Genomic DNA, 26,487 nt, shown 5'->3' on the forward strand with positions numbered 1-26,487 from the left:
CAAAACCGCGACTGGGCCACTCGCCTGCTCGACTCGTCGAGCCTGTGTCTTCAATTAGGCGAACAGCTACTGGAAAAGTTCAACGCGTCAAGCGGCTCGCTCGATGCGTCGAATGAGATGTCGTTTTCCGTTGACTAGGGAAAACCAAGCCAATCTGGCGAAAAATGACTTCCACCAAATTTTGGTGGAAGTGATTTTCCGCCAAATGACCATCAATGTTTCAGGCGGAAACCAGAACACCAGTGTTCTGGTATCCGCCGAAAACCTTAAAAAAAAAGAGAAGCATGGAGGAAGGGAAACCAGAGAGAAGTTCTCTCTGGTTTCTTCCGTCTTTTTTTAAAAAAAAAAAATTAACTTTTTAATAATTACAATTATTTGTTTTCAAAAAAGTAATTGTTATTATAAATATTTTTTATTTTAAATAAAATAATTAATTATATAAAATGTTTAATTATACAATTATACCTCATTTTCAGAAAATGAACCGAACACACAAAGACAGTTTTCTGCTGTGCTCCCAAACACGAAAAAAGAAAATATTTTCCAGAAAAAGACTCAATTTCCAGAAGTCATTTTCCTGTAGATTTACAAACGGACCCTAATTTCATATAGAAAGAAAGAATAAGATAATAAAGACAATGGATAAATAAGACAATGGTTTTGCTAGAAGATCTTTTAGATTAGTATTTGTGTATTACAAGTTGTGTAATGATTGAACATGATTGTCTCCTAAACAAGAGAAAGCTAATTATACAAACTAGTGTCATTAACAAATCTCCTAAATATGAGGCAGCCCTTTAGACTAGATTAAAGCACAACAGATCCTGCCATGGCTATTGCCGACCCTTGGGGTCCTTTGCACTTTGTCTTAGTCCTTGTTCTTCGGTCCTTCATGCCCCACTCGATCCTTTGCATCCCGCCCCGAGCGGCTTCCGCTCTTGAACCTTGCTCCTTAGGCTCTACGCAGTGGTAGAGCCACAGTGGAGCGGGGTAGTGGGGGCAGCTGCCCCCACTCCCCCACCCCATATATATTGTATATATATTTTATATACCAAAATTTAAATATAGGTTAATTTAGTTTAGATAGTAAGGCCTTTACTTGCACAGAGTATAAATTGGTAAAAGGTTTGAATCTTTCGTTACTTAATTTTGTTTTTGATTTTTTAAATATCAATAGTGAGAATTCTAATTGAATTTTTTATTTGTAATATTGTGTTTTTTTTTTTAATATTAATAGTGAGATGAGTGAAATTTTGTTTTTGACATTTTTAAATATTAATAGTGAGAATTCTAATTGAATTTTTTATTTGTAACATTGTGACTTTAAAAAAAAAAAAAAAAAAAATTATTACCGAAATGGTCCCTCGACTATAGTAAAATTACCAATTTGATTCTCGACAATTTTCCTTACCCAATTAAGTCCTCGACTTTGAAAATGTTAACCATTTTGATCCTCTATCCGGTCAGGCGTTAAAAGTCCGTTAAATTAGAGGGCATTGATGGAATTTCGCACTTCATGGTGGTGGGGATTTGCTGTCGTCGGGAACGCTGATGTTGTCGTGGCTGAGGTTTCCAGATTGCGGAAGAGCCAAAGAAAGATTCGAAAGCCTTACGCTGTTGGTCGGACCCGACAACCTAAACCATGGTGACAGATTCCAGATCCTGAAGCATCTGCTGCGCTCTCTCGTAGGCTTTGAGGTGATAATCTACGCCTCTGGGGCCGTCCGCCATTGCCGGTTTTATGCGGGGGAGTCTCTTTAGCCTCCCCCACTCTCCCTTGCTGCATCAAGAAAATCCCCAGATTACACATGTTGTTGTCCGGCGCTATCGCTAAAGCCCTTCTGTATGCATCTTCTGCTTCTATGTAGTTGTTTGCTGCATCAACGCCCACCCCAAATTCCCCTGCAAATAAACAATGATTTTAAAAAAAAATTGGGGTTTCTTTCTCTCAATTTACTGATCATCTGTTGAGATTGGATGAATGAATGGGTTTCTTTCTCTCAATTTACTAATCATCTTTGAAGTAAATTGAGAAGACCCATGAACAATTTGTGCCTCAACAGATCTGCGCATGAAAAGACCCATTCAATCATCCAATCTCCCACATCTGTCAACACCACAAATAAGTGTAAAAATTCAATCTTTGCAATGTATTTGTTTGTCCTATATTACAACTTTGAACTCAGATTGCACAGATCTTTGAAGTAATAATGCTCTTAGTAATTCTAAAAAAAAAAAAAAAAAGAATTCGCTTGAAAACATCGTCTCTTCCAACCACCGGGCGGCTATTCTTCTCCTTGCCGTGGAGGAGATATCACCACTTCCAGGCCTTGGAGTTAGTGAAGTTGTGTAGCTCTTCCATGATTTCCTGTTTCTAGGTTGTTCCATAACCAGAGTGTTAAAATTGGAAGCTCTATGTTTTAGGTTAAACAAATTGGGGATTTCTCCCCTTGCCTGTAAACACAGTGCGTGGACAGTATGGGCAGCCCGTTCATCAAGTAAAATTCCATTAATACCCTCCACTTAAACAGATTTCTAACACCTAAATGAACGGATGACCAAAATGGTTAACATTTTCAAATTTGATGACTTAATTGGTTAAAAAAAATTGTCGAGGACTAAATTGGTAATTTCGTTATAATCGAGGGACCATTTTGGTAATAAATTCAAGGGAAAATGGCACTTTTTCCCCCTATGTTATATGCTTATAGCACTTTTTCCCCCTGAGTTATTCATGCATCCACATTTGCCCCCTCAATTATTATAAAAGTGACGGTTTTTCCTCCTGATAATATTAAATAGACATTTTTACCCTTAAATACATATTTTATTTATTTCTCTTGTTCAACAAATTGTTGTTTATACGTAGGGATGGCCACGGTTCGGTTCGAACTGAACCGAACACTATAGCAATCAAATAAAAAAAAATTCGGTTATGATTCATAACATAACCCAATATTTGGGTTTCCGTTTATTAAAATTGTGAAGTGGAAAAAAATAGATTCTGAACCGTGAACCAGAGGTTCAAATCGGAACAACTACTAGCAATAGCTTAAAATTAGAATTATAATATTTGCAAATAGTGTATGTTTTTTTCGCATTTATATTGACTCTCACATATAAGTATATATAATCGCGATTTGGTTTTTATTTTGAATCGTTGTTTCACAATTTCGGATCCAATTTGAACTGTTGGTTCAAACATTATTTTAAAATTTTATTTTTTTTATTTTTAAAGTATTCTAAATTCAACAATTAATGTATTTTATTTTTTCAAATTGTGGTTATAATTTGTTGGAGAAGTAAAATAAAGGAAATATTTATTTTAAGGGTAAATATGTCCATTTAATATATCAGGGGGGAAAATTGCCACTTAAATAATATAGGGGGAAAAAGTGCTATAAGTATATAACACAGGGGGAAAAAGTGCCATTTTCCCTAAATTCAAAAAAAAAAATAGTGAGATGAGTGATTTATAATGTGTTTTCCATTCAAACTATATTATCTAATTACTTATGTTTTATATTTTGTTTTAAATACTTTTTATCTTGATGTATTTTGATTTTTCATCTCTAGTCAACAATATTTATGATTCGATCTTTAAGTGTTTATTTTTAAAAAAATATTTCATTTGTTTTATTCTTTCGCTCCCACTGGAGAAGATTTCTAGATCCGTCCCTGGCTCCACCTACATGGACTTCTCTTATATCCATCATCAATTCAAAAAAGGCAAATGACAAATGCATTAATTTCTTGAAATTTGTGACCTATTCATCCTTTATATATGTTAACTTTATACATGAAGTATTTTTTTCATGGTGCCCAGGGCCTATAAATTGATAAGACTGACAAAGTTTATCATTTTCAATACAGTATGTTTATAGAGAGACTAATAGATTAATATATAGTGAGTTTTTTCTCAAAATAGTCTCTCGACTGTCGTTCATTCTCAATTTTATATTTTGACTTTTAATTGCACCTAATGTGGTCCATTGACTTTTAAAAATTACTTCAAATTGATCCTCCGTTACATTTTGCATCAAACAGCCGTTAAGTTGGGGCTATTTTGGTCCATTCCACCCAATTTGACGATTTTGTTCATCAACATCGTGAATCATGGAGCTTTGATTTTCAAGGAGGAAGCCGCGGCCAAGGATCCCCGAATCTCCGGCACGCTCGACATGTGCAAGGCGGTGCTACTGTGACAACCCATAAATAATTTTCTTAAATTCTATTTTACAAAATTCTAAAATATTTATTTTCACTCTTCCAAAATTATTTCGAAAACGGTGTATGAATTAAATATTTTTAAATCGAGTTTTTAAATAAATTCAACACCAAGAAGTATCCTATTTTGAAAATCCTAAGTTTCGGGTACATTTATGTACCAAGTTTTGACCCAAAAGGTCAATCTGAGTGAAACCTGAGAGGAACCTGTGAAACCTGAAACAAGTGTTTTAACTAAAAACTATTTTCAAAAAATCTATTTTTGACCCCAAGTTGTCTAAAATCATTTTTGAGACCTTGGTCCATGATACAAGGTGAACCTTGATATTTCTTCAAGCCTTTGTCTGATATTTTAGAAGCAAGCAAAAAATTACCCTTTTAACCTCAACCAATCATTTGAGTCGTTCTACCTAGGGTTTTGGACCCTATAAAATCTCCACTATTCCATTGCCTTCATCTGATCCCTTTCTTTTGGCCTCTCCACTCTTTGAGCTCTGTAGATTGAAGAAGAACATCATAGTAAGAATTCTAGCTTCCATTCTCATCCATTCATTTCATCTTCCCTTCTAGTTCTTTCATCCTTTGCCTTCAAACTTTGAGATTCTCTCTTTAAGCTTTGTATGTGTTGTTTGTTTGAGGAGAATAGGTGGTGAAGGAGGTAGTAGTTGAGTTGAGAGGAAAGGGAGATCCACACAAGAAGAAGAAGAAGCACGAGGTATAAATCATGGACTCCCAAACTAGTTTTGGCTTTGTTAAATGTTATAAGTGTGAAATAGATGTTTAGAAATGCTAGATAATGTTTACTTTTAAGCTATTTGTGTGTTGTTGATGATTTATGATTGATTTATTGAGGTTTGGAAGTGTTGTTGTTGATTTGTTGTTGCCTACAGGTGAAGAAGTTTGGGTTTGGTGCACACAGATGGTGCACCAGTAATCCCAACGGATTTAGCCAACGGACCTTGGCAAGGTCCGCTGGCTAGAGCCGTGAAGCCACGGACCAAGGCAACGGATCCCAGTTGGATCCGTTGCCAAGCGCCGCTGCTTGGCGGAGCCAAGTGGCGGGGCTTCACAAGCCCCGCCACCAAGCTCCGCCAGGCCAAAGATTGTTCTGGTCGGGCCCTCTGTGACTCAACTACGTGTCGTTCAGACCGGGACTCGTGGGCCCTTGAGGCTCGAACACTCGGACTCGTTACGACACACTAGTAGAAGTTCATTTCGTTTGTTTTGGAGTTAGAAAGCATGTTAAACAGTTAGAAAGTTTGAAGATGAATGCTCTGTTGTTTGTTATCTGTGAACTTATATCAGTAAATGAGATTGTAGCATTTGAGTATTGTTATTTGATTGAGAAGTATATCTAAATACTTGATAATATTTATTAAGAAGTTTTGCTAAGTTATTGAGAGTTGACATAAACAATGCATTATTTCCTTGTTTCACAGTGAATGAGATTTAGAGCGTATTTCACAGTAAAAAGCATGTTAGCATATTTAAAGGTTTAAAGTGCATAAATGGCTCTAAGTAAAGCCTAAGTTCTATTTCAAAAACTTATATCTATTTTGGAAAATCACTATCTAGTTGCATTGAGAAGATTGCATGATATTTGATTTCCAAAATGTGAGAAAGAGAACAAGTTGAGATTTATGTGCATTGCAAAGCTTGCATATGTTAGAGTTTATTGTATGAGAAAGAGGTTGCATGAGTTATATCTATATGCTATCTATTGTGAGGAAAATAGTGTTTTGGAAGACCGTTAGGACTATGTCGTTTCGGAAGAAAAGAGAAGAAAGAAGTTATGAGAAAGGAAAGAAACGATCATAGAGGACCGACATATATTTAGAAGTAACAAGGTCGATATTCCCGAGTTACTAGGTTGGATACTACTCGCTGGGCTTGGAATCCCTGTTAGGGGGTGTGCACACTGAAAGTACGATACCTGATTCTACAGAGAAAGAAAGAAAGAAAGAAAGATTAAGAACCACCAATACCGGTTCTGTGGGCGAGTTGAGTACTAAGCCGGCTGGATTGCCGATCCCATATAGGTCCATTCACGATTCGTGAATGTCCTACCTTCCCCACGAGTTAGAGGTTCCGTTGATACGGATGTGGCGGCTGCAAGAGTTGCACCATTCGCTAGGGCTTTGCTACGACGGAGTACATACCTCACACAAAGAAGAGAAAAGAGAATAATGAGAAAGATTGAGAAAGAAGAAAGAAAGCAAGTAAGAAAGAAGAGAAAAGTGAGTCAAGTGACTCAACAGAAAGTAAGAGAGAAAGAAAGAAAGAAGATAAAAGTGAGTCAAGAGGCTCAACAGAAACCTCCACATAAATTGTTCTTTTTACATAAGAGCGAAAGTATATATATACTTATAGCATCATGACATATCTTGTTACATGACTTGCACGTTTTGCATTTAGAGAATGATGAGAAGTATAGTTTTTGTTGTTGCTTATGAGTTGACATGATAACATGATCTTACTTGTTGAGTTGAAGTTATCTCTTTATATATCAGTTTGAGCTATGTTTAGAGTTATCTGTTCAAAGCATGAGATTTGTGATTAAGTTGAGTATTTGAGAAGAACTTGATTATATGAAGTATATGTTGCAAGCATATAGAGTTGTTTATGAGCATGTATTGAGATTGTTGGCTAAGTGTTGTAAATGAGTATGTTCATACTTGAGATTACGTGTGATTGCCAAATGTTTTCCAAATCTATATCTATAGTACTTTACAGGGTTGAGTGGCTTTATACTTAGTACGTGGAGTCTCCAATCTGCCAGAAACTATCCTAGAATCTTGAGGAATAAAGGTTTTACCTTGCACCATAGAGTCAGATGATGAACCTTGGCCAAGAGTAGTTTAAACCTGAGAATATGGAGCCTTGGTTTTGCAACGTCTCCGCCTGCCACAAGCCACTAATCTTGCCCAAAAGGTGGGCGATCAACAAATTGGCGATGGTGATCAACATCCCTAGCATCCCTGACTCCAACGGTGGACTCCGATTGCTCATGCAAGGCCTCGATCGACGGGTGGCGGTGGTCAACGAAACCGGAGTCGCGACCAACCTCGCATCCAACGAAAATCGTCGATGATTTTCCGATTACATGAAGCCTCCAGAAAATCAGGACCAACCTCGCATTTACCCTTCCAGCCGGAAGGAACTGATGATAGCCCCTCTTCGGAAAAGCTAGGCCTCTCCGGCCAGATTCCGGTGTCCAGAACCCCCACTATAACATCATCGGCGTAATCAGAGTTTGGCCAGAGGCCAAAAAATTCAGCCAAGCCTAAAAACTAAGGTGTGTGAGTGGTGTGAAGTTGTCGAACTTTATCTGGAAGGACAGAGATCACGCTGGGAAAGCTCCATAGCTGAGACGTGACGCGGCCATACGAGTACAAGAGCTCAGATGGGTGAATGGACGAAAATACCCGTAATATTAACGGTCAATTGACGCAAAAGGTAACAGAAGACCAATTTGGGGTAGTTTTTAAAAATCAAGGGACCACATTGGGTGCAATTGAAAGTCGAAATGCAAAATTGAGAATGAGCGATAATCTAGGGACTATTTTAGAAAAAAACTCTAGGTATGTAGTTTGAATGACCTTACCCTTATTCATAATCTACCACTTAGAAATCAATTGAATTATTCATATGGTTTAGATTAATTTAAAAAAAAAACACTAGAGCATTCTATACTTTTCTAGAAAGATAATTGTGAACATGTTTATTTTTGTTTTTATTTTTCATTTTCTATTTTTAGAAAAATAAAAATTTTATTCAATTCATTAACTGGCTCTAGAAGGTGCCTCGAAAATCGATTCCTTTAAAAGACTAAAACGTGTCAAAATCTAGTGTGTAGCTCCATTATCTTCAGGTGGACGTACCAACTGAGAATCACTGCTCAGTCTACACTCTCGCTTCAACCTCCCCAAAACCCGATCTCCCTTAACGTCGCCAGTCGCCACCCTTATAACACAGTCGACGCTTCTCGAGCTCGCTTTTGGAGCGTCTAGTTATCTCTCAGTCTTCGATTAAAGGTATGAGCTTTGTTTATACTGTGATATTACAGATGTAAGATTCATAATCGTGTATTAACTTGCTTGATTGTTGAAGCGGATCCATCTGCATGATTCGATTGTTTCATTTCGTGCTTTAATGCTTTTTCTATTCGAACTTTATATTATCATTATAGAGAATAGATCTCTGGTTTTTTTCACATACGGATGATTTGCATACATTGTAGGATTTGTAGGTGAAGAGAGGAAGTGACAGGTAAACCATGGCCGTGGGAGGCTATTGGAGGCGAGGTGGTTCGGTCGTCGTGCTAGCGATCGTCTTCATTGGTAAGAATTGTTGTTTCTGTTTTGCTCATTGAGCTGCTGCAAGCTTGCCGAATAGATCTGTGTATTTATTTATAGCTTATAATGATGTGATATGGAGATTAGCGGAGTAGATCTAGATCTGTAACTTTCTAAATTTGTTTGTTTGATTAGATTAGATTAGATTGTCTAAATCTGGGTGATAGTTTCATCCTTAATTTAAGTCATCTGTGTTACCACGAGTACGTGAGACTTTGAAGACAATTCATTGACTTTATTTTAAAAGTCAAACAGAATGTGGAGTAGCCTTCTTCTATAGCTCCAACACTTTATAGTTTCGGTTTATACCCAGCTATGGACTTGCATAGTCAAGTTGTAAACAGAAATCCAGACCATAAAGAACAGCCTCTGTATCACACAATATCTTAATCAGTTGCGGGCTGTTTCTAATTCTCTGAATTTAAATGGATCTCCAGTTTATTTGAACCCGGCTATATACTTACAGACTTCAGGTGATAATTGAATTGCCCTGGGAATTTTTTACAGCTTACTCGTAATTTCTGGACATTTCAAGTTCTTTCATTTGCTGAGGCTCAGACAATTTTACTCATGCATGAATCACAAAGCTCTATCTAAAATAGTCTTCTTTATAAATCAAAGTTTGTGTGTTCATGTGGTTTGCTGATTTCATTCAATCATTCTTAAGTCCTCTTATTAGTTATTACTCACAAACTTGTGAAAAACTTATGCCATGTGGATTTGAATTTGAATGGAGCTGAAATGAGTTTATGCTGACTGGCTCGTTTATATAATAGGATGTCTATCTGCAATTTCTATCGCAAAGGAGGAGGCAACAAAATTAGGAACTGTTATTGGAATTGATCTTGGAACAACTTACTCCTGTGTTGGTGTTTACAAGAATGGTCATGTTGAAATCATAGCAAATGATCAAGGAAATCGTATTACACCATCATGGGTGGCATTCACTGACACAGAAAGATTGATTGGTGAGGCTGCAAAGAACCAGGCAGCTGTCAACCATGAAAGGACTATCTTTGATGTTAAGAGGCTTATTGGAAGAAAGTAATGTCCAGTTTTGTAATATGTTGAAAAGCCTTATCCTTTTTGCTTGTGTTGGAAGTATACTTATAGTTGCTATGCACTGTTGACAGGTTTGAGGATAAGGAAGTCCAGAGGGATATGAAGCTTGTTCCTTACAAGATTATTAACAAGGATGGCAAGCCTTATATACAAGTCAAAATCAGAGATGGGGAAGTTAAAGTCTTCAGCCCTGAGGAAATCAGTGCCATGATTCTAACAAAGATGAAGGAGACAGCTGAAGCATTCCTTGGGAAGAAAATTAAGGATGCTGTTGTTACTGTGCCTGGTATATATTACAACTCTTTAAGCTATGACTTGATCAATTTTATCACACATTATAACATGTTAATTGCTTCAACTTATTAAATTTTGGCTTACATCTACTAAATATCCTGCAGCATACTTCAATGATGCTCAAAGGCAAGCTACCAAGGATGCTGGTATTATTGCTGGACTTAATGTTGCAAGAATTATTAATGAACCAACTGCTGCTGCCATTGCCTATGGACTGGACAAGAAAGGTGGTGAGAAAAACATCCTCGTATTTGATCTTGGTGGTGGAACATTTGATGTCAGTATCTTGACCATTGATAATGGTGTCTTCGAGGTTCTTTCCACTAATGGTGACACCCATCTCGGAGGTGAGGATCTTACACCGCATTGGATTCATTTCTTGTTTGAATAAATAATTGCCTCTTGTAAGTAGTGTCTGGAATTATGTTCATGCTATTTGCGGTTCACCAATTATGGGCCATTTATTCTGAAGATAATAGTGTTAATACTAGAGTAATACTTATTCTCTACTTGTGCTTCCTTCTATCCCTCTATGGAGTCTTGGAAGGGAAGCGCACACCCCTGCACTACTTCTTTCTTGTCCAATAGTAATGGCATAGTCTAAGCTGTGAAATTAGATGGGATTGTGATGTTGGGATGTTAACAGCCTTATTTAGTTATCAATATTCTCATCAATGAGAACCTTACTTGGTTATCAATCTTCTCATCAATGAGAAAGATTTAATGCTTGTGAAAGTAATCTGGCTAAAATTGTGTGTTGGAACTCCTTTGTTCTTGCAGGTGAGGATTTTGATCAAAGGATCATGGAGTACTTTATCAAGCTGATCAAGAAGAAGTATGGAAAGGACATTAGCAAGGATAACAGGGCTCTTGGAAAGCTTAGAAGAGAGAGTGAGCGTGCCAAGAGGGCATTGAGCAGTCAGCACCAGGTCCGAGTTGAAATCGAATCACTCTTTGATGGTGTTGATTTCTCTGAGCCATTGACTCGTGCTCGCTTTGAGGAGTTGAACAATGATCTCTTCAGGAAGACAATGGGACCTGTGAAGAAAGCTATGGAAGATGCTGGATTGGAGAAGAACCAAATTGATGAGATTGTTCTTGTTGGTGGAAGCACCAGAATTCCAAAGGTTCAACAGCTCCTGAAGGATTACTTTGATGGTAAGGAGCCTAACAAGGGTGTGAACCCAGATGAGGCAGTTGCATTTGGTGCTGCTGTACAAGGTGGTATTCTAAGCGGAGAAGGTGGTGATGAAACAAAAGGTACTCTTTACTTGAAATCATCACATATTTTAACCATTATCGTGTGTGATCATGATAAGAGTTGATGTTATGAGATTTACATATTGTTTACCAATTGTAGATATTCTTCTGTTGGATGTGGCTCCACTTACCCTTGGTATTGAAACTGTCGGTGGAGTGATGACCAAATTGATTCCTAGGAACACTGTGATTCCAACCAAGAAATCCCAAGTTTTCACTACTTACCAAGACCAACAGACCACCGTCTCCATTCAGGTAATACACAATGAATAAACAGATATTTGTAATGCCATTTTTCTCAACATCAATGGATATTTGTGTTCTTCTGTATGCTTGTAGTTTCACTTGTTCCTAATTTTTTGACAGGTTTACGAAGGTGAAAGAAGTCTTACCAAGGACAACAGACTGCTTGGAAAGTTTGATCTTACTGGAATTCCTCCTGCTCCAAGGTTTGTGCAATTGGCTAAACATTAGAAGAATTATTATTTCAGCTTCTGTTAGTGATCCGTGATTCGAGTGTGATTCTACTTGAACAGGGGAACCCCTCAAATTGAAGTCACATTTGAGGTTGATGCAAATGGTATCTTGAATGTTAAAGCTGAAGACAAAGGCACTGGTAAATCAGAGAAGATAACCATCACCAATGACAAGGGCCGCCTGAGTCAAGAGGAGATCGAACGCATGGTTCGCGAGGCAGAAGAGTTTGCTGAGGAAGACAAGAAAGTAAAGGAGAGGATCGATGCCCGTAACAGTCTGGAAACCTATGTGTACAACATGAAGAACCAAATCAATGACAAGGACAAGCTTGCTGATAAGCTTGAATCTGAAGAGAAGGAGAAGATCGAGACAGCTGTGAAGGAGGCCCTCGAGTGGTTAGACGACAACCAGAATGCCGAAAAAGAGGACTTTGATGAGAAGCTTAAAGAAGTGGAGGCGGTTTGCAATCCAATTATTTCGGCTGTGTACCAAAGATCAGGTGGTGCCCCAGGTGGTGGATCATCATCAGAAGACGATGATGCTCATGATGAGCTGTAGACAGACGATGATGAAGAGTACGTACGTGTTGAGGCGCATAGGATACTAGGTGAGGGATGAGTTTAGCGTAAATCTTCTGTGTCCGGAATTTCAAGTGAAGAGATTTCACCCACTTTGCTTGTTTTTGTTGAAAGGAAGAATACTCGAGCAAGATATTTCCATTTACATGAAACAAATGGTACTTCTTGAGATTTTTAACCAATTCTCTTTTCTCTTGCTGTTTCTAATTGCCTGGGCTAGCTACTTAAATGTGGTGTATGATGAATTTATGGCTTATTTGGTTCACACAGGAAAAATAATTTTTTTTCTTCAAATTTGAAAAAAAAAAAAATAGATTTTAGAGAATTTATTTCAATGGAAAATAAGTTCTTCAAAACTGAGGAAATAAATTTCGAGAAAATCAACAACTTGAAGATGCTACGTTGAATTTCTTACTCACCCGTTCTTTCACAACAATACTTGAAAAAAAAATCGTATAGTGGAGACGTGGAGTAGATATATAAGCATATAGCTCTAGTGATCCTGTCATCACCTCGATTGCATTTACAATTGTACATGGAAACTATAATGTATTGGGAAAAGGGTCAAATAAGCCCTCAAACATTTGATAAAGAGTCAATTAGTCCTTTTAACTTTTTAAAGGTGCAATTAAACTCATAAACAATGCACATTTTGATGCAATGAAACCCAAATACAGGTAAATGATCTGTTACCATAGGTCATTGAAGATCCGGCAATTTTCTGACATATTTTCAGGCAAAAAAGTGATCGGCGACTGTTGGTCACCGCTCGTGAACTCCAGTGACCACAGTGGTCACCGGAGTTCGTGACTAGCGACCGCTCGACGGTCGCCGGTCACTTTTTTGCCTGAAAATACACTGGCAACCGCTCGATGAACGCCAGTCACTTTTTTGCCTAAAAATACATTGGAAAATTTGTCAGAAAATGGTCGGATCTTCAATAACCTATGATAGCAGGTCATTTACCTGTATTTGACTTTATTGCATCAAAATGCATTGTTTATGAGTGTAGCACCTAAGTAGATTTATCTACTTGTGAACTTTTGCCTATTAGAGTCACAAGGTAAGATTTATCTAAATATGATTTATCTAGTGCACACACTCTAATAGTAACTACAAATTTTTTCTCTTCACTCCAAAAAAAAAAAAATAAAAAATTACTATATGATAAATGACAATCATCAAAACATTCAAAAGGTTAAATTGATATTATAAACCTATAGTCACATCACAGAATTAAATAAATAAATAAATTAATTAATTTAACAATTTTGATAAGTCATACAATGTGTCGTATTTTATTATCAATCAAATAATTAATTGGCAATAATTTTACTTATATTTGTATGATATTATCAATTTCACTCTTTTTTTTTTGGTCAAATTTTTATTTAGTCCACGGTATCGATCCAGTGAATAAGAAATCTCACTTAATACTTATATTACTATAATAAGTATTATAACTAATTTTACTTTTGATCCCACGACTTTTGAGGTTCTATCACCTTTGGTACACAACTTTAAAAAATTTCAATTTTGGTGCCTAACTTTGTTATTTTTATCAGTTTTGGTCCTTTCAGCCAAATTGACAGTGAAATGTTGCCGAATTTTATATTTTTAGGGGTAAAATATAATCGTCATCCCAATGAAACATCTTCAATATCTAAACAAAATCACTGTAAAATCATATCTATAAGTGTTTGATCGATGAGAATAATAGAGAAGATAGGCAAAAACTACTCACTAGACACAGATCTATGGGATTTATAGCATCGACGATTGGCAAATCCTTCTTTTTATCTTAATATGATTTTTCTTTTGTTTAGATATTTAAGATGTTTCCTTGTGATGACTATTTTGCCCCTAAAATATAAAATTCGAAAATATTTTACCGTCAATTTGGCCAAAAGGATTAAAATTACAAAATTAGGCACTAAAATTGAAAAAATTTACAGTTATACATTAAATGTGATAAGACCTCAAAAATTGTGAGATCAAAAGTGAAATTAATTCTAAGTATTAATACTAGTAATTTTTATTTTTTTTTTGAAATAACAACAATTCATTAATCATAAATACGGTTACAACAACATTTTTTTTTTTTTTTTGAAGTATTAATACACAATTTTGACAAGTCATACAATGTGTGGTATTTTTTATGTCATACGATTTTGATAGTTTGTTGGGAATAATGCAAGATGGTTTGAAGGCCGGGGTGGGATCTGATGTCATCGGGCATTATTTCACTTTTTGGAATCTAAGTTTAAGTCAAAGGCTCTTTCTTTTTTTCAAAACAAAAGTTTAAGTCAAAGGCTACGGATCCCCATGCATGTGAATATGTGATCAAAATTCTTGACATTTTCATATACTCTCATTTTATATTCTGAAATTTTACTTTTCCACATAAAATTTTAGAGTTAATTCCAGCAATGGTCATCCGACTATGTTAATTTTTCACAATTGGTCATTGACTTTTAATTTGGACAATTTAGACACTTGACTTTTGAAATCTTTCCAATATTGGTGTTTCCGTTAAGTGAATATTAGTTTAAGGGATAAAGTAGTCATTTCACGTGCTTAGAGTATAATTCACCTTCCTTGGTCGCGGGGCATGTCTGTGAAGACTGGCGAAGAGGTTTGTGAAGGTGCAACGGAATAGAAACGCTTTCATGCAGGACTTGATCGAAGACTGGCGGAAACAAATTGCAGAAAACATCAGTACTGGGGATATTGGGAAGAAGAAATCATTTGTTCAAGTGCTGCTGACATTATATTCTAAGAAAACGAACATGAATATTACCAGGATCGATCAGAGTATCTTATCTCATCTTAAATCTAATGTTTAAATTCCTATTTTCAATATAGTCTTACACTAGCTTGCACTTCTGCACAGGTTATGTTAGCAGCAGGAACAGAGACATCGTGGAGTGGGAACTATCACTTCTGCTAAACCACCCACAAATCTTGAAGGAAATCGATGATTTGACCTGACTGAAGCGATTAATCCAGGAATCGGATTTGGGTAACCTGCACTGCGTACTGAACGAAATAATGAGAATGTTCACTGCTGTTAGTCCCACACGATCCGAGTCCTCAGATGAGTGCACCGTTCGGTGGCTACCATGTCCCCGCTGGCACAATGCTGATGATCAACGTGTATTGAAGGAGATAAAATCATATACGACAGTTGTATGGAATGGGCAAAATCATGAGGATGCGGATGAGGATGCCATGGAAATTAAAGCGTGTATTATTTTGAAGGAAGTAGGGGTTGTCTTGGTCGTGGAACCAAGCTGGGTTGTCAACTAAGATCAAATCAAGAATGGCTAGGAGGGAGATTGTGTAGGTGGCCTGGGCGTGGAGGAAGCATGGCTCGATCGGTATCTGAATGAAAATTAATTGAATGATGGGGGTTGGAACATCTAGCTTTGAATCAAAGGTGGTGGACCTCTGGAATTGCATGATCTGTCTGGGACCTTTAACATGAAAATTGAACTTGGGAGGTATGGTTTGCACAAGCTGCTGGTGCTTTACGTTGGCAGTGATCGAGGTGCTGGGAATCTGTTGGTCCATCCAGCTTGGTGGACCTCAATGGAAGTGTTGGCAGTCAGGTTCGAAGGCTGGCTCTGAAAGAAGAGTGAGTTATGTTGTGTGAATTGGATTAACTATGCCCAAAGCTTCGCCGTTGACGGCCAACTGCAAGACGCGACCTGCGCGGCTTGCGTCGCCCATCTGCTTTCTCAGATTGGACTCTAGAAACATGGCGGCAAACATGTTTTTTGGTGGAGGACGATTGTTGCAGACACGCCGGAAAACAGTGCGGCCACCAAGAAAGGTGAATTATACTCTAAGCAAGTGAAATGACTACTTTACCCCTCAAACTAACATCCACTTAACCTTCAACTAACGGAAGGACCAACATTGGAAAGATTTCAAAAGTCAAGTGTCTAAATTGTCCAAATTAAAAGTCAAGGACTAATTGTGGAAAATCAACATAGTCAGAGAACCATTACTGAAATTAACTCTAAAATTTTAATATAAACACTTGTATTGATATTCATATAAAAAAGAGTAGTTTATCAATGCCCGTAACATCAAACAATAAAATTTAAAGAGTAAAATTTATGAGTCCGTATAATAAAATTCTTTTCATATATATTCCTCGATTTGGTATTCATGGGAACTCACAAAATTCAATGTGAAACCAGACATGTAATCCATGCATGCATGCGGTCAGACTATTTAAGCACAACACTAAAGTGCAGTGGAAGACACTGGCTAATGCATGCCATAACTTGCATGCATGCATGCCATAACTTGCATGCATGCATGCCTACTTCACACCTCCAAAATGGATTCCAATAATTGCTTGAATTGGTCAAGATTTTAATTTGGTTAAGTCATTCGATAACCGCTCCACAATTGTCTAGCATAGCAATCACGAATTGACAGGAATTGGAAATTCGGAATAATTCAAAGGAGTTAATACCTCCAATGATCCTCTTAGTATTGAGGTATTACCAACTGTGGTTTCCCAATTTTAAAACGACCAGACGTCTTCCTAGTTGCAAAAAATAACCAACTGTGATCCTCCGTTAATTTTTCTGTCAAAAGGACATTAAGTGGGAGGACAAATTTGTTATTTTACTTGACTTTCACACCCACCCCTCTCGGCAGAGGCGCGAAGCGAAGAAAGAAAGAAGTGAAGGGTCAGCCTCTTCTCTCTCTATTAGACCAATCTGTTTTTTGTATTTCTCTGTTAGATCTTTACTCGTATTCGTTTTGTCTTTTGTTTCTTGAAATTAGATGATCTGTTAATTATTCAACAATTCGCATTAATCCTGAGAGGGGGATAAGTAAGCACGATACAAAGCTCTGAATTTCGCGAAATAATCTTTGATAAAGTTCTTTGTGCTTGTGGATTTGCAGACAGGGAAAAAGTAGGACTCTCATTCAAGTATTTAAAGGTGCGTTTTTTCGGGGGAAGGGTTTTAGAGGGGACGGTGAGCTTCAGATGGGTAATTCAAAAATAGAGGGGTCGTATACATCGGCGCTGAGGAGAGAACCTTACGAGGTTTTGTCTGTTTCGAGGGATTCTTCTTATCAGGAGATTAAGGCTCTGTTTGGTAAATGGCTATTAGCTTATAGCTGTTAGCTGATTGGGTTAATTAGATGGTATAACTAGTTGACAACATTAGCTTATTGAAGAAAAGTGTTTGGTAAATTAGTTGTTTGGTATAATTTCTTTTCTCAAAAAGCTAATTGAAAAAAGTTACTTTGAACAGTTTTTTGAATTTTAGCATTTTGGAGTTACAAAAGCTAATTAATCAAACACTTATATTGATTTTTTAACTAAGTCAAACAATTAATAGTGGTCAAATAAGCCAACATTGACTGATAAGCTAACTATTTTACCAAACAGGGCCTAACAATGCTTATAGAAAACTTGCCACCTTTTATATTTTTCTTCAACATTTTCTTTTTGTAGTTTAAGTTAATTGAGTTGGTCAACTTGAATTTCTGGTATAAGCTGAAAATTTTCCATTTTATTTGAAGAGCTATATTAACTGCAATCATTTTCGTAGTCATGTCTTTCCAATTTTGTTGACCGATATGCCCAACTCAGATGCCACCTCAGCTACTGCCACCTCAGCTTCTGCCACCTCAGCTACTAGTTAGGCAATTTTAGATAGTTCTTGATTTGTTGACTTTCTAACCTCTATATATAATTCCCTTTCCTTCAAGTCTGTAGCAGTTAGTTAAAAAGTCCTTCTCTCTCAATAAAACAGTATTCTTCTTCCTTCTCTACTCTCTGTCGATACCTCCATATTGCTCACTGTAATATGGTATCAGAGCTAATGCTAAAAGTGTAAATGGCGTGGACGACAGCAACGAGCAGCATCATACCTCCTGGAGTTCCTCTGACGGTACCTCCAGCTGTCGCGATTCTGACCGGTCAGGCTCCGACAAACGGTGCGAGTGCGATTTTCGATCCTAATGACTCAGCGAGTCCCTTCTACCTTCATCCAAGTGAGAATCCTTCCCTTATTTTGGCATCTACTGTATTAGTTGACCACAATTATCATCCATGGACTAGAGCCATGAAGATGAGTTTACTTTCGAAGAACAAATTAGGTTTTGTAGACGGTACAATCTCTGTGCCGGATGTGAAGTTCCCCTACTCGAAGAGGTGTAATAATATGGTCTCAACATGGATAATGCGTTCAGTTTCAACGGAGATTGCACAGACAATCCTTTGGCTAGGAACGACGGAGAGAATCTGGAAAACCTTAAAGGCCAGATTCAGTGAGGCTGATATATTCAAAATTTCAGCTCTACACGCTGAAATTCATCAAGTGAGACAAGGTGATTTAAGTGTGAGTGCCTATTTTGCGAAATTGAAGGTGTTGTGGGATGAGTTGCAAGTTGTTAGGCCATTACCTACATGTAAATGTGCTCGAAGGTGTGATTGTGGATTGCTAGACAAACTGGAAAATTATCTGGAGAATGACAATTTGTTTGTTTTCTTAAGAGGGCTTAATGAACAGTACGATTCAGTCCAAAATCTCAGATCATGATGATGAAACCACTTTCATCTGTACAACAACAAGAAAGGAGATATAACACTGGAATGGGTTCACAATTGCCTCAGATTGGAGAAAACATAAATGGAGGCAGTGTGTTCCTTAGCCAAGGTGTAGAGGGTAATTCTGCTCCTAAGAAAACCTATTATAATGGGAACAAGAGGCCTGTATGTAGTTACTGTGGATACACAGGCCACACAGTTGAAAAGTACTACAAGAAACATGGATATCCACCTGGTTGGAAACCAATAAATAAAAGCTCAATAGCTATCAATCAACTTCAAGTTGCTGCTCCTACAAACAGTGTTATTTCCTTAACACATGATGAATATCATATGTTCAAACAATTGGTGCAAAGAGAGGCTGTTACTTAGGGTTCCCCTCTGGACATGGGAACATCACCACAAGCCAATCTCATTTCTGCAAATTTTATTCCTAATCCACTGGAAGGTATGTGTTATAAACCCTCTAATGTCAACAGGATAACTTGGATATTGGATAGTGGTGCCACTAATCATATTGTATGCCAATCATATATATTAACTGAAGCAAGGAAGGTTCAAGGTATGCATGTTGAAATGCCAAATGGCACTAGAGCTGAAATCACAAGTATAGGGACAGTCCACTTCTTAGATGATTTAATTCTCTAGAATGTGTTCTGTGTTCCTGCATTTCATTATAACTTGGTATCTGTTAGTGAGTTGATCAAGGGTTCTAAGTGCACATTGTTGCTATATTCTGACTTGTGTCTTATACAGGATCAAGCCCTTGGGAAGAGGATTAGCATGGCTAAATTGCAGAATGGCCTTTATCACTTGATCAAGCTCATTTTACCTGGTTCTTCTAGTTTAATAGAAAAAATTGAGGTCAATACTTGCAACTCTGGTAGCTTATGGCATGCCGGATTGGGACATGCCTCCTACTCAAAACTGAAAACATTACAATTGTCAAATTCATATTTGAAATTGAATAAAGAGTTTGCCTGTGATGTTTGTCACTTTGCTAAGCAAAAAAGGTTGCCCTTCCTAGTTAGTTCTACTGTTTCTAATGCCTGTTTTGATCTTGTACATGTTGATATCTGGGGGCCTTATCATGTTCATACCATACATGGCCACCAGTACTTCTTAACTATTGTAGATGATTTCAGCAGGTTGACATGGGTATATTTGATGAAGAGGAAAGATGAGGTGAGAATCCTAGTCCAAGCCTTTTGTGCTCTTGTCTTAACACAATTTGGAAGCAAAATAAAGTGTATAAGAACAGACAATGGGAAGGATTTCGAGATGGACAAGTTTTATCAAGAAAAGGGAATAATTCACCAGACCACTCGTGTCTACACCCCACAGCAAAACAGTGTAGTTGAAAGAAAACATGGTCATATTTTGGCAGTAGCTAGAGCTATCAAGTTTCAAGAAGGTTTTCCAGGTTGTTTTTGGGGGGATTTTATTTTGCATGCTGTTTACATCATTAACAAGTTTCCCCCTGAGGTCTGTAAGGAAAAATTTCCTATTAGGTCTTGTTCAAGAAACCTCCTAAGCTCAGTCATCTTAGAACCTTTGGATGCCTAGCCTATGCTCTCATGATGAATGGTCACAAGCCTAAATTTGCCTCCAAAGCCAGAAAGTGTGTTTTTCTGGGATATCCTAATAGAGTGAAATGATACAAACTTTATGACTTAAGGACAAGAGAGGTGTTTATATCAAGGGATGTAGTATTCTACGAAAATGTCCTTCCTTACAGGGCAACCAACAACTCAAGTAATCAGGTTGCTCATCCTGAAATTATCCTGCCTGCTGCCACTTTCATTGAAGATGCCTTTCTGCGTAGAGTGCCTCCTCCCACCACTTCACCAAACAATCAGGACTTGATTGACACAGGGGAGCCCTATGAGACACCACATGAGCAGCAGCAGCCAAGGAGGTCCAGTAGGCAAGTTTCCAAACCAGCATACCTCAAGGATTACAGCTGCAATCTTCCTACTACTAGGACCTCTCCTCATACACTATCTGCTGTTTTATCTTATGATGGGTTGGCACCTAAATTTAAAACTTTTGGTGTGAATATCTTGAACATTCAGGAACCTAGATCATATAACGAAGCTATTAACCATGAGTGTTGGAAGAATGCAACGCAAGCTGAGATAGATGCCTTGCAAGCCAACAAAACATGGGAACTAACAACCCTTCCACCCTCCAAGCAGGCTATAGGGTGCAAGTGGGTTTATAAAGTGAAGCACAAGTCAGATGGAACTATTGAAAGATGCAAAGCCAGGCTAGTGGCAAAAGGGTACACACAGTCCTGTGGTTTGGACTAAATAGACACTTTCAGTTCTGTGGCTAAAACAAGTTCCATAAGAACTTTACTTACAGTAGCAGCAACAAAAGGGTGGCAGTTGCATCAACTTGATGTCAATAATGCATTTTGGCATGGTGATGTCCATGAAGAAGTGTACATGACTCTCCCACAAGGCTTTATCCCATAACATTCTGGTCAAGTGTATAAGTTAACTAAGTCTCTCTATGGTTTGAAACAGGCTAGCAGGCAGTGGAATGTCAAACTCACTACAGAACTGATTACTATGGGTTTCAAACAAGCTGTTTGTGATAATTCCCTATTCACAATGGGTTCTGGTGACAACTTTATTGCTCTATTGGTATATGTGGATGATGTCATTTTGGCTAGCAGTGATGGGACTCAAATTCAAGCCATCAAGGATCATCTCCATGCTATTTTTCAGATTAAAGATTTGGGGAACCTACGATTTTTCCTTGGGCTTGAAGTAGCTAGAAACAAAAGGGGAATATCTATCACTCAAAGGAAATATGCCTTAGATTTACTAGCTGAAACAGGCTTTGTGGACAATAAGCCTATGAAGTGTCCTATGGTGCAAACTACCAAACTGACCAAAGATGAAGGCACACTGTTGGAAGACAACACTGAGTACATAAGACTCATAGGGAAACTCTTGTATCTGACCATTACCAAGCCATATATATGCTTTGTTGTGCAGCAACTCTCACAGTTTCTGGATAAACCTACTACCTTACACTTGCACGCAGCTCATAGAGTTTTAAGGTATATCAAGGGTTGTCCTGGTCAAGGCTTGTTCTTCCCAGCCACTTTAAACCTCAAACTGACAGGCTTTGCTGACTCAGATTAGGCAGCTTGCCCTGACACCAGGAGATCAGTCACAGATTTTTGTATTTTCAGGGAATGCCTTGATATCGTGGAAGTCCAAGAAATAGGGAACAATCTCTAAATCATCTTCCGACGATGAATATAGGGCTATGGCACTTGCTGCTTGTGAAGTGCAATGGTTGTTGTTCCTACTTGAGACATTAGAAGTAAAAACGGAATGGCCAGTTGTGTTGTTCTCAGACAGTCAATCGGCTATTGCTATTGCTGAAATCCCGTGTTTCATGAGCGCACAAAACATATAGAAATAGATTGTCATTTGATCAGGTAGAAAATTCACAAACGGATCATTAAGCTACTACATGTGTCTACTGAAAACCAAACAACTGACATTCTAACTAAGCCTTTGTAGCCCTTGCCATTTCAGAGACTTGTATCCAAGCTAGGGCTCCCTTCCATCTACGCGCCAGCTTACGGGGAGTGTTGACAGATATGCCCAACTCAGATGCCACATCAGCTATTGCCACCTCATCTACTAAAACATTATTCTTCTTCCTTCTCTGCTCTCTGTCGATGCCTCAATATTGCTCACTGTAATAAATTTTGAACTGCTTTACCCTTTAATTCTATCATTTTAGAAGGCAATAAGGAAGAAAGTCAAGTAAAAGGATAAATTTACCCTCCAACTTAACACCATTTTGACATAAAATCTAACAGAGGACTACGGGTGGTTATTTTTTGCAACTAGGAGGACGCCTTCTAGTCATTTTAAAGTTGGGGAACCATAGTTGGTAAGACCCCAATACTGGGAGGACCATTTGAGGTATTAACTCTAATTCAAAGAATTAGATTGTCAGTCTAACACGACGGATTAACATGCAATAAAATAACTCAGTGAGTTAGATCGGTCCACCCAAGACAATTTATATCGTGGACCAAGGTCACATAACATTGTGCATGGACCCTGGATCAAAATGACATCGTTTTGATATTTAAACTTTAACAAATTCAGTAGTTTCCCGTTTATTATGTTTCAACACAAATTTTAATTTATTCTAGGTACAGTATCAATACTCTTATGGTAAAGTGTAACACCCCCAAAACAACAAGACCTAAAAACAAGTCTTAACACATGCTGATTAACAACAAAACACTAGCACAGCGGAAGATAGAAAGATAACTGGATAAAAAGGAATCCAAAACGGGGTGTTATGCCACGTATACCACACTTGGCATACGCTACGGCGACAATCTGCAAGTGTATCACTATCCCAAAAACAACAAACTAGAACAATCTAAAGACATTGGCACACAGGCCTCAAAAACACTGTCTAAAGATACAGGTGCTAAGCTACCGGCTCTAGACATCGCGCTCGACTACGCATCACCTGAAAGATACAAAGATAAACATCGGGACGACGCCCGGTCAGCGAAAGATGCTGGTAACCCACCAATACCGTTAAGTATCATAAATAGGTAGATATATAATATGAAAACCATTTTTGAAACGGAATACATATATATAAGTCAAAAGCCAAGATCAAAGGACAACACAAGACTCACCACTCGCAAGGATAACACCGGGAACACATCCCAACCACAAAGGTTAACCACACACAAGGATAAAGACTCACCCAACGACAACACATGCCAAAACACCACAAGACTCCGTGACTACACACGTCACGAGAGAAGATCACACAACAACGGCTTCACAAGCCCTCGTGACATCACACATCACGAGTTGATATGCCTTCCTTATGCCCTGTTCCAACCTTATGGCTACCCCCAACCTTATACCTTCAAAGCCAACCATTACCTCCAGAAAACCCCTGTACAGCCAAGTCCAACCTTATTCCGCCGGGACCGTCGTCCCCCACCTATAACCACCAACGAAAACCCACCAATTCACGGCAACACATGCCCGGATAACACAATGTTATCCCCCAAACACGTGGACTCAGCCACAACTCCATAATCACGTCACGGCCACCACGAGGACCGTTGCAATACCTTGGTGACTAGCGTCCCATACCACTAATCGTGCAATCCAGGTAAAGCCACACACGCACCACCACTCACACGAAACAAGCAACGGATTGCAAAAGAGGTATGAAACATACTCAATCAAGAGACGGGTCACCACCCAACGACAACAACGACGCTAGCATTAGGATAATAACTAGCAAGCTCAACAACGGGAAAACTCAAGATAGTTCCGAGGAACACACAAGACACCACACGGTTCAACGAAACACAATGTTGAACACTTAGCACGATTCACAACACCAAAGATCCTACATGGATACCTACCATAAAGCTCTAGACCTACGAAACATCAAGAAGACGCTCAAATAGTTCCACAAAAGAACATCGGGAGGCCAAAAGATCAAAGACCGAGACAAACAAATCACGAGGAACAAATCCCATCACAACACCAACCTTGTACCCGCGGGTAGACCCACGGGTAGCGCCCCACCCGTGGTTCCGCCCGCGGGAACATATTCCCACAGGCTATGTACCCGCGGGTAGGCCGGCGGGTGGTGCCCCGCCCGCCGTTCCGCCCGCGAGAACACTCCTGTTCCACAACAAATCCCTTCGGGGATTTTCTTCTCCAAACACAAATTCAAGTCCAAAACATGCCAAATCTCACCAAACACAACAAAATGACTTGAATCAAGGAAGATGCCAAACAATGGCACAAAGGAATCCTAAACACAAGCTCTAGATATGCAATATCACAAGATAAATGCATAAACACTCACATTTCATAGCAAAACACAAATAGAAGCCAAGAAATTATATATAGGTAAGCAAAATAGGTTTTGTAGAGCATGGGTTACCTCTTGAAGACCAGAAGACTCTTCTTACACCACAACAAGCTCTCCACTAAGCTCACTAGCCAAACCCACTTCAAGATCAAACCAAAAGATCATAAAGATCCAACCTTTAGGAAAAAGACAACTAAGATGGAACCAAAAAGACTAGACAAGCTTAGATCTTACCCTTCTAGATGCCAAAATAGAGGAAAGATTGAATCTTGGAAGCAAAACTTGGAATCTTGACAAAGGCTTCTTTTGGCTTGAAGAACAAGCTACTCTTCTATTCTAGAGAGAAGGTAGAGATATTTTCTAGGAAATGTAAGGAATGAAAAATGAAGAAGTCTTCTAGGTTTAGGTTACAAAACTAGCTCTTGGTGAAAAGACAAGGATACCCTTACTAACTCCTAGAAAGTGTAAGGAACAAGGGAACTCCTCTCAAAGCACAAGGTACAACACCACTTAAAGATTGACTAGTCAAATACTAGTCCTTGAGTATCAAAAATCAGGATTTTAGGAATCAATTCCTCAAGAGAAATAGAATTAATTACTCAATTAATTCATGGTTTGGAGTGTGGATTTTTGGGGTGTCACATAAAGAATGTCATAACACGAGACACAAAAACTAACAACACAAGACACATACACATGTTATATATTTACTTTTTCTCAAATATGATTTATTTAGATAATATATGTCCTATAGGCACATAGTTTCATAATACAATACATAAATTCGTAAAATAAGACAAACAATATGTTGTGTGTTACACAACTACTAATCTATTTCAGGTACAAAATTCATACGCTTAAGGTACAAAATTACATATCATGAGACATAGAAACGCATAACACAAGACACATACATATATTTTATATTTACTTTAGTTCAGGTACATAATCAATATTCCTAAGGTACAGAATTGCATAACAAAAGACACAAAAATGCAAAACACAAGACACAAAAATGCTTAGCACAAGACACAAAAGCACATGTTATATTTACTTTATTTCAGGTACAGAATTCATACGCTTAAGGTACAGAATTGCTAACATGAGACACAGAAACGCATAACACAAGACACATACACATCTTTATAGTAAAAAAAAAAAAAACATGTAACGTGAATTGAATGTCAAAATTAAAATTCAAAACTACGTCGTTTAGGACCAAGGTCTACGCTATAACAATTGGTCCACCAAACTCGCTGGCATTAAAGGGGATGAACCACACCAATCAACTTTATGTCCGTCCACACAGCCCGCTTTGACCATATTTTAATTTATTTATTATAAATATGGGTGTGCTCAAATGAGAACGACCCATGTAAAAAGTGAGAACTGATTTCAGCCGTCCATTAGAAATCATCAATGATTTGTGGTTTAGTTTTTTTTTTTAGATATGTGTCAATTTTATAATTATTACAAATTTTCTGCAATATTTACAAAACTAAGAGCATCTCCATCAGAGAAGCATTCACGGTACACGAGAAATGTTTGCCTACAGGGGAGAGAGAGAGTCAAGAGAGAGAAAGGAAAAGTCATCCCTACAAGGGTTTGAGATATTTCTCTTCCCAAGGGAAGAGAAATATCATAGAAGCATTGGCTGTTGTGCGCGTTTCGCGCACAGCAGCCGCCCACACGGGCGCGTCAGGCGCGCCTGACCATGCATTTTATATTATTTTTTCATAAAAAA

At 38.1% G+C, this 26,487-nt stretch overlaps 1 protein-coding gene across 3 annotated transcripts; it reads left to right on the forward strand.

Moving 5' to 3' along the window:
- The first annotated feature begins 8,082 nt into the window (after positions 1-8,082).
- On the forward strand, positions 8,083-12,435 carry LOC109148143 (luminal-binding protein). 3 transcript variants are annotated; one of them, XM_019295955.1, is made up of 9 exons: positions 8,083-8,261; positions 8,468-8,567; positions 9,359-9,626; positions 9,716-9,930; positions 10,043-10,285; positions 10,719-11,198; positions 11,299-11,453; positions 11,565-11,647; positions 11,735-12,239. In XM_019295955.1, exons 2-9 carry the CDS (start codon positions 8,504-8,506, stop codon positions 12,231-12,233), a joined length of 2,007 nt encoding a protein of 668 aa, XP_019151500.1. In that variant the 5' UTR covers positions 8,083-8,261; positions 8,468-8,503; the 3' UTR covers positions 12,234-12,239. The 3 variants fall into 3 exon arrangements, with proteins under 3 accessions (XP_019151500.1, XP_019151499.1, XP_019151501.1); XM_019295954.1 differs by having other exon boundaries at positions 8,085-8,261; positions 8,477-8,567; XM_019295956.1 differs by lacking the exon at positions 8,083-8,261 and having other exon boundaries at positions 8,477-8,567; positions 11,735-12,435.
- The last annotated feature ends 14,052 nt before the right edge of the window (positions 12,436-26,487 follow it).

The sequence above is a fragment of the Ipomoea nil genome, unplaced genomic scaffold (assembly GCF_001879475.1).
Source record: "Ipomoea nil cultivar Tokyo-kokei standard unplaced genomic scaffold, Asagao_1.1 scaffold2036, whole genome shotgun sequence".
NCBI lineage: Eukaryota > Viridiplantae > Streptophyta > Magnoliopsida > Solanales > Convolvulaceae > Ipomoea > Ipomoea nil.

Coding starts and splice junctions, on each gene's coding strand:
- LOC109148143 (XM_019295955.1), top strand. CDS start 8,504: ATGGCCGTGGGAGGCTATTGGAGGCGAGGTGGTTCGGTCGTCGTGCTA. Junction 8,568..9,358: donor GCTAGCGATCGTCTTCATTG/GTAAGAATTGTT, acceptor TTTATATAATAG/GATGTCTATCTGCAATTTCT. Junction 10,286..10,718: donor TGGTGACACCCATCTCGGAG/GTGAGGATCTTA, acceptor TTGTTCTTGCAG/GTGAGGATTTTGATCAAAGG.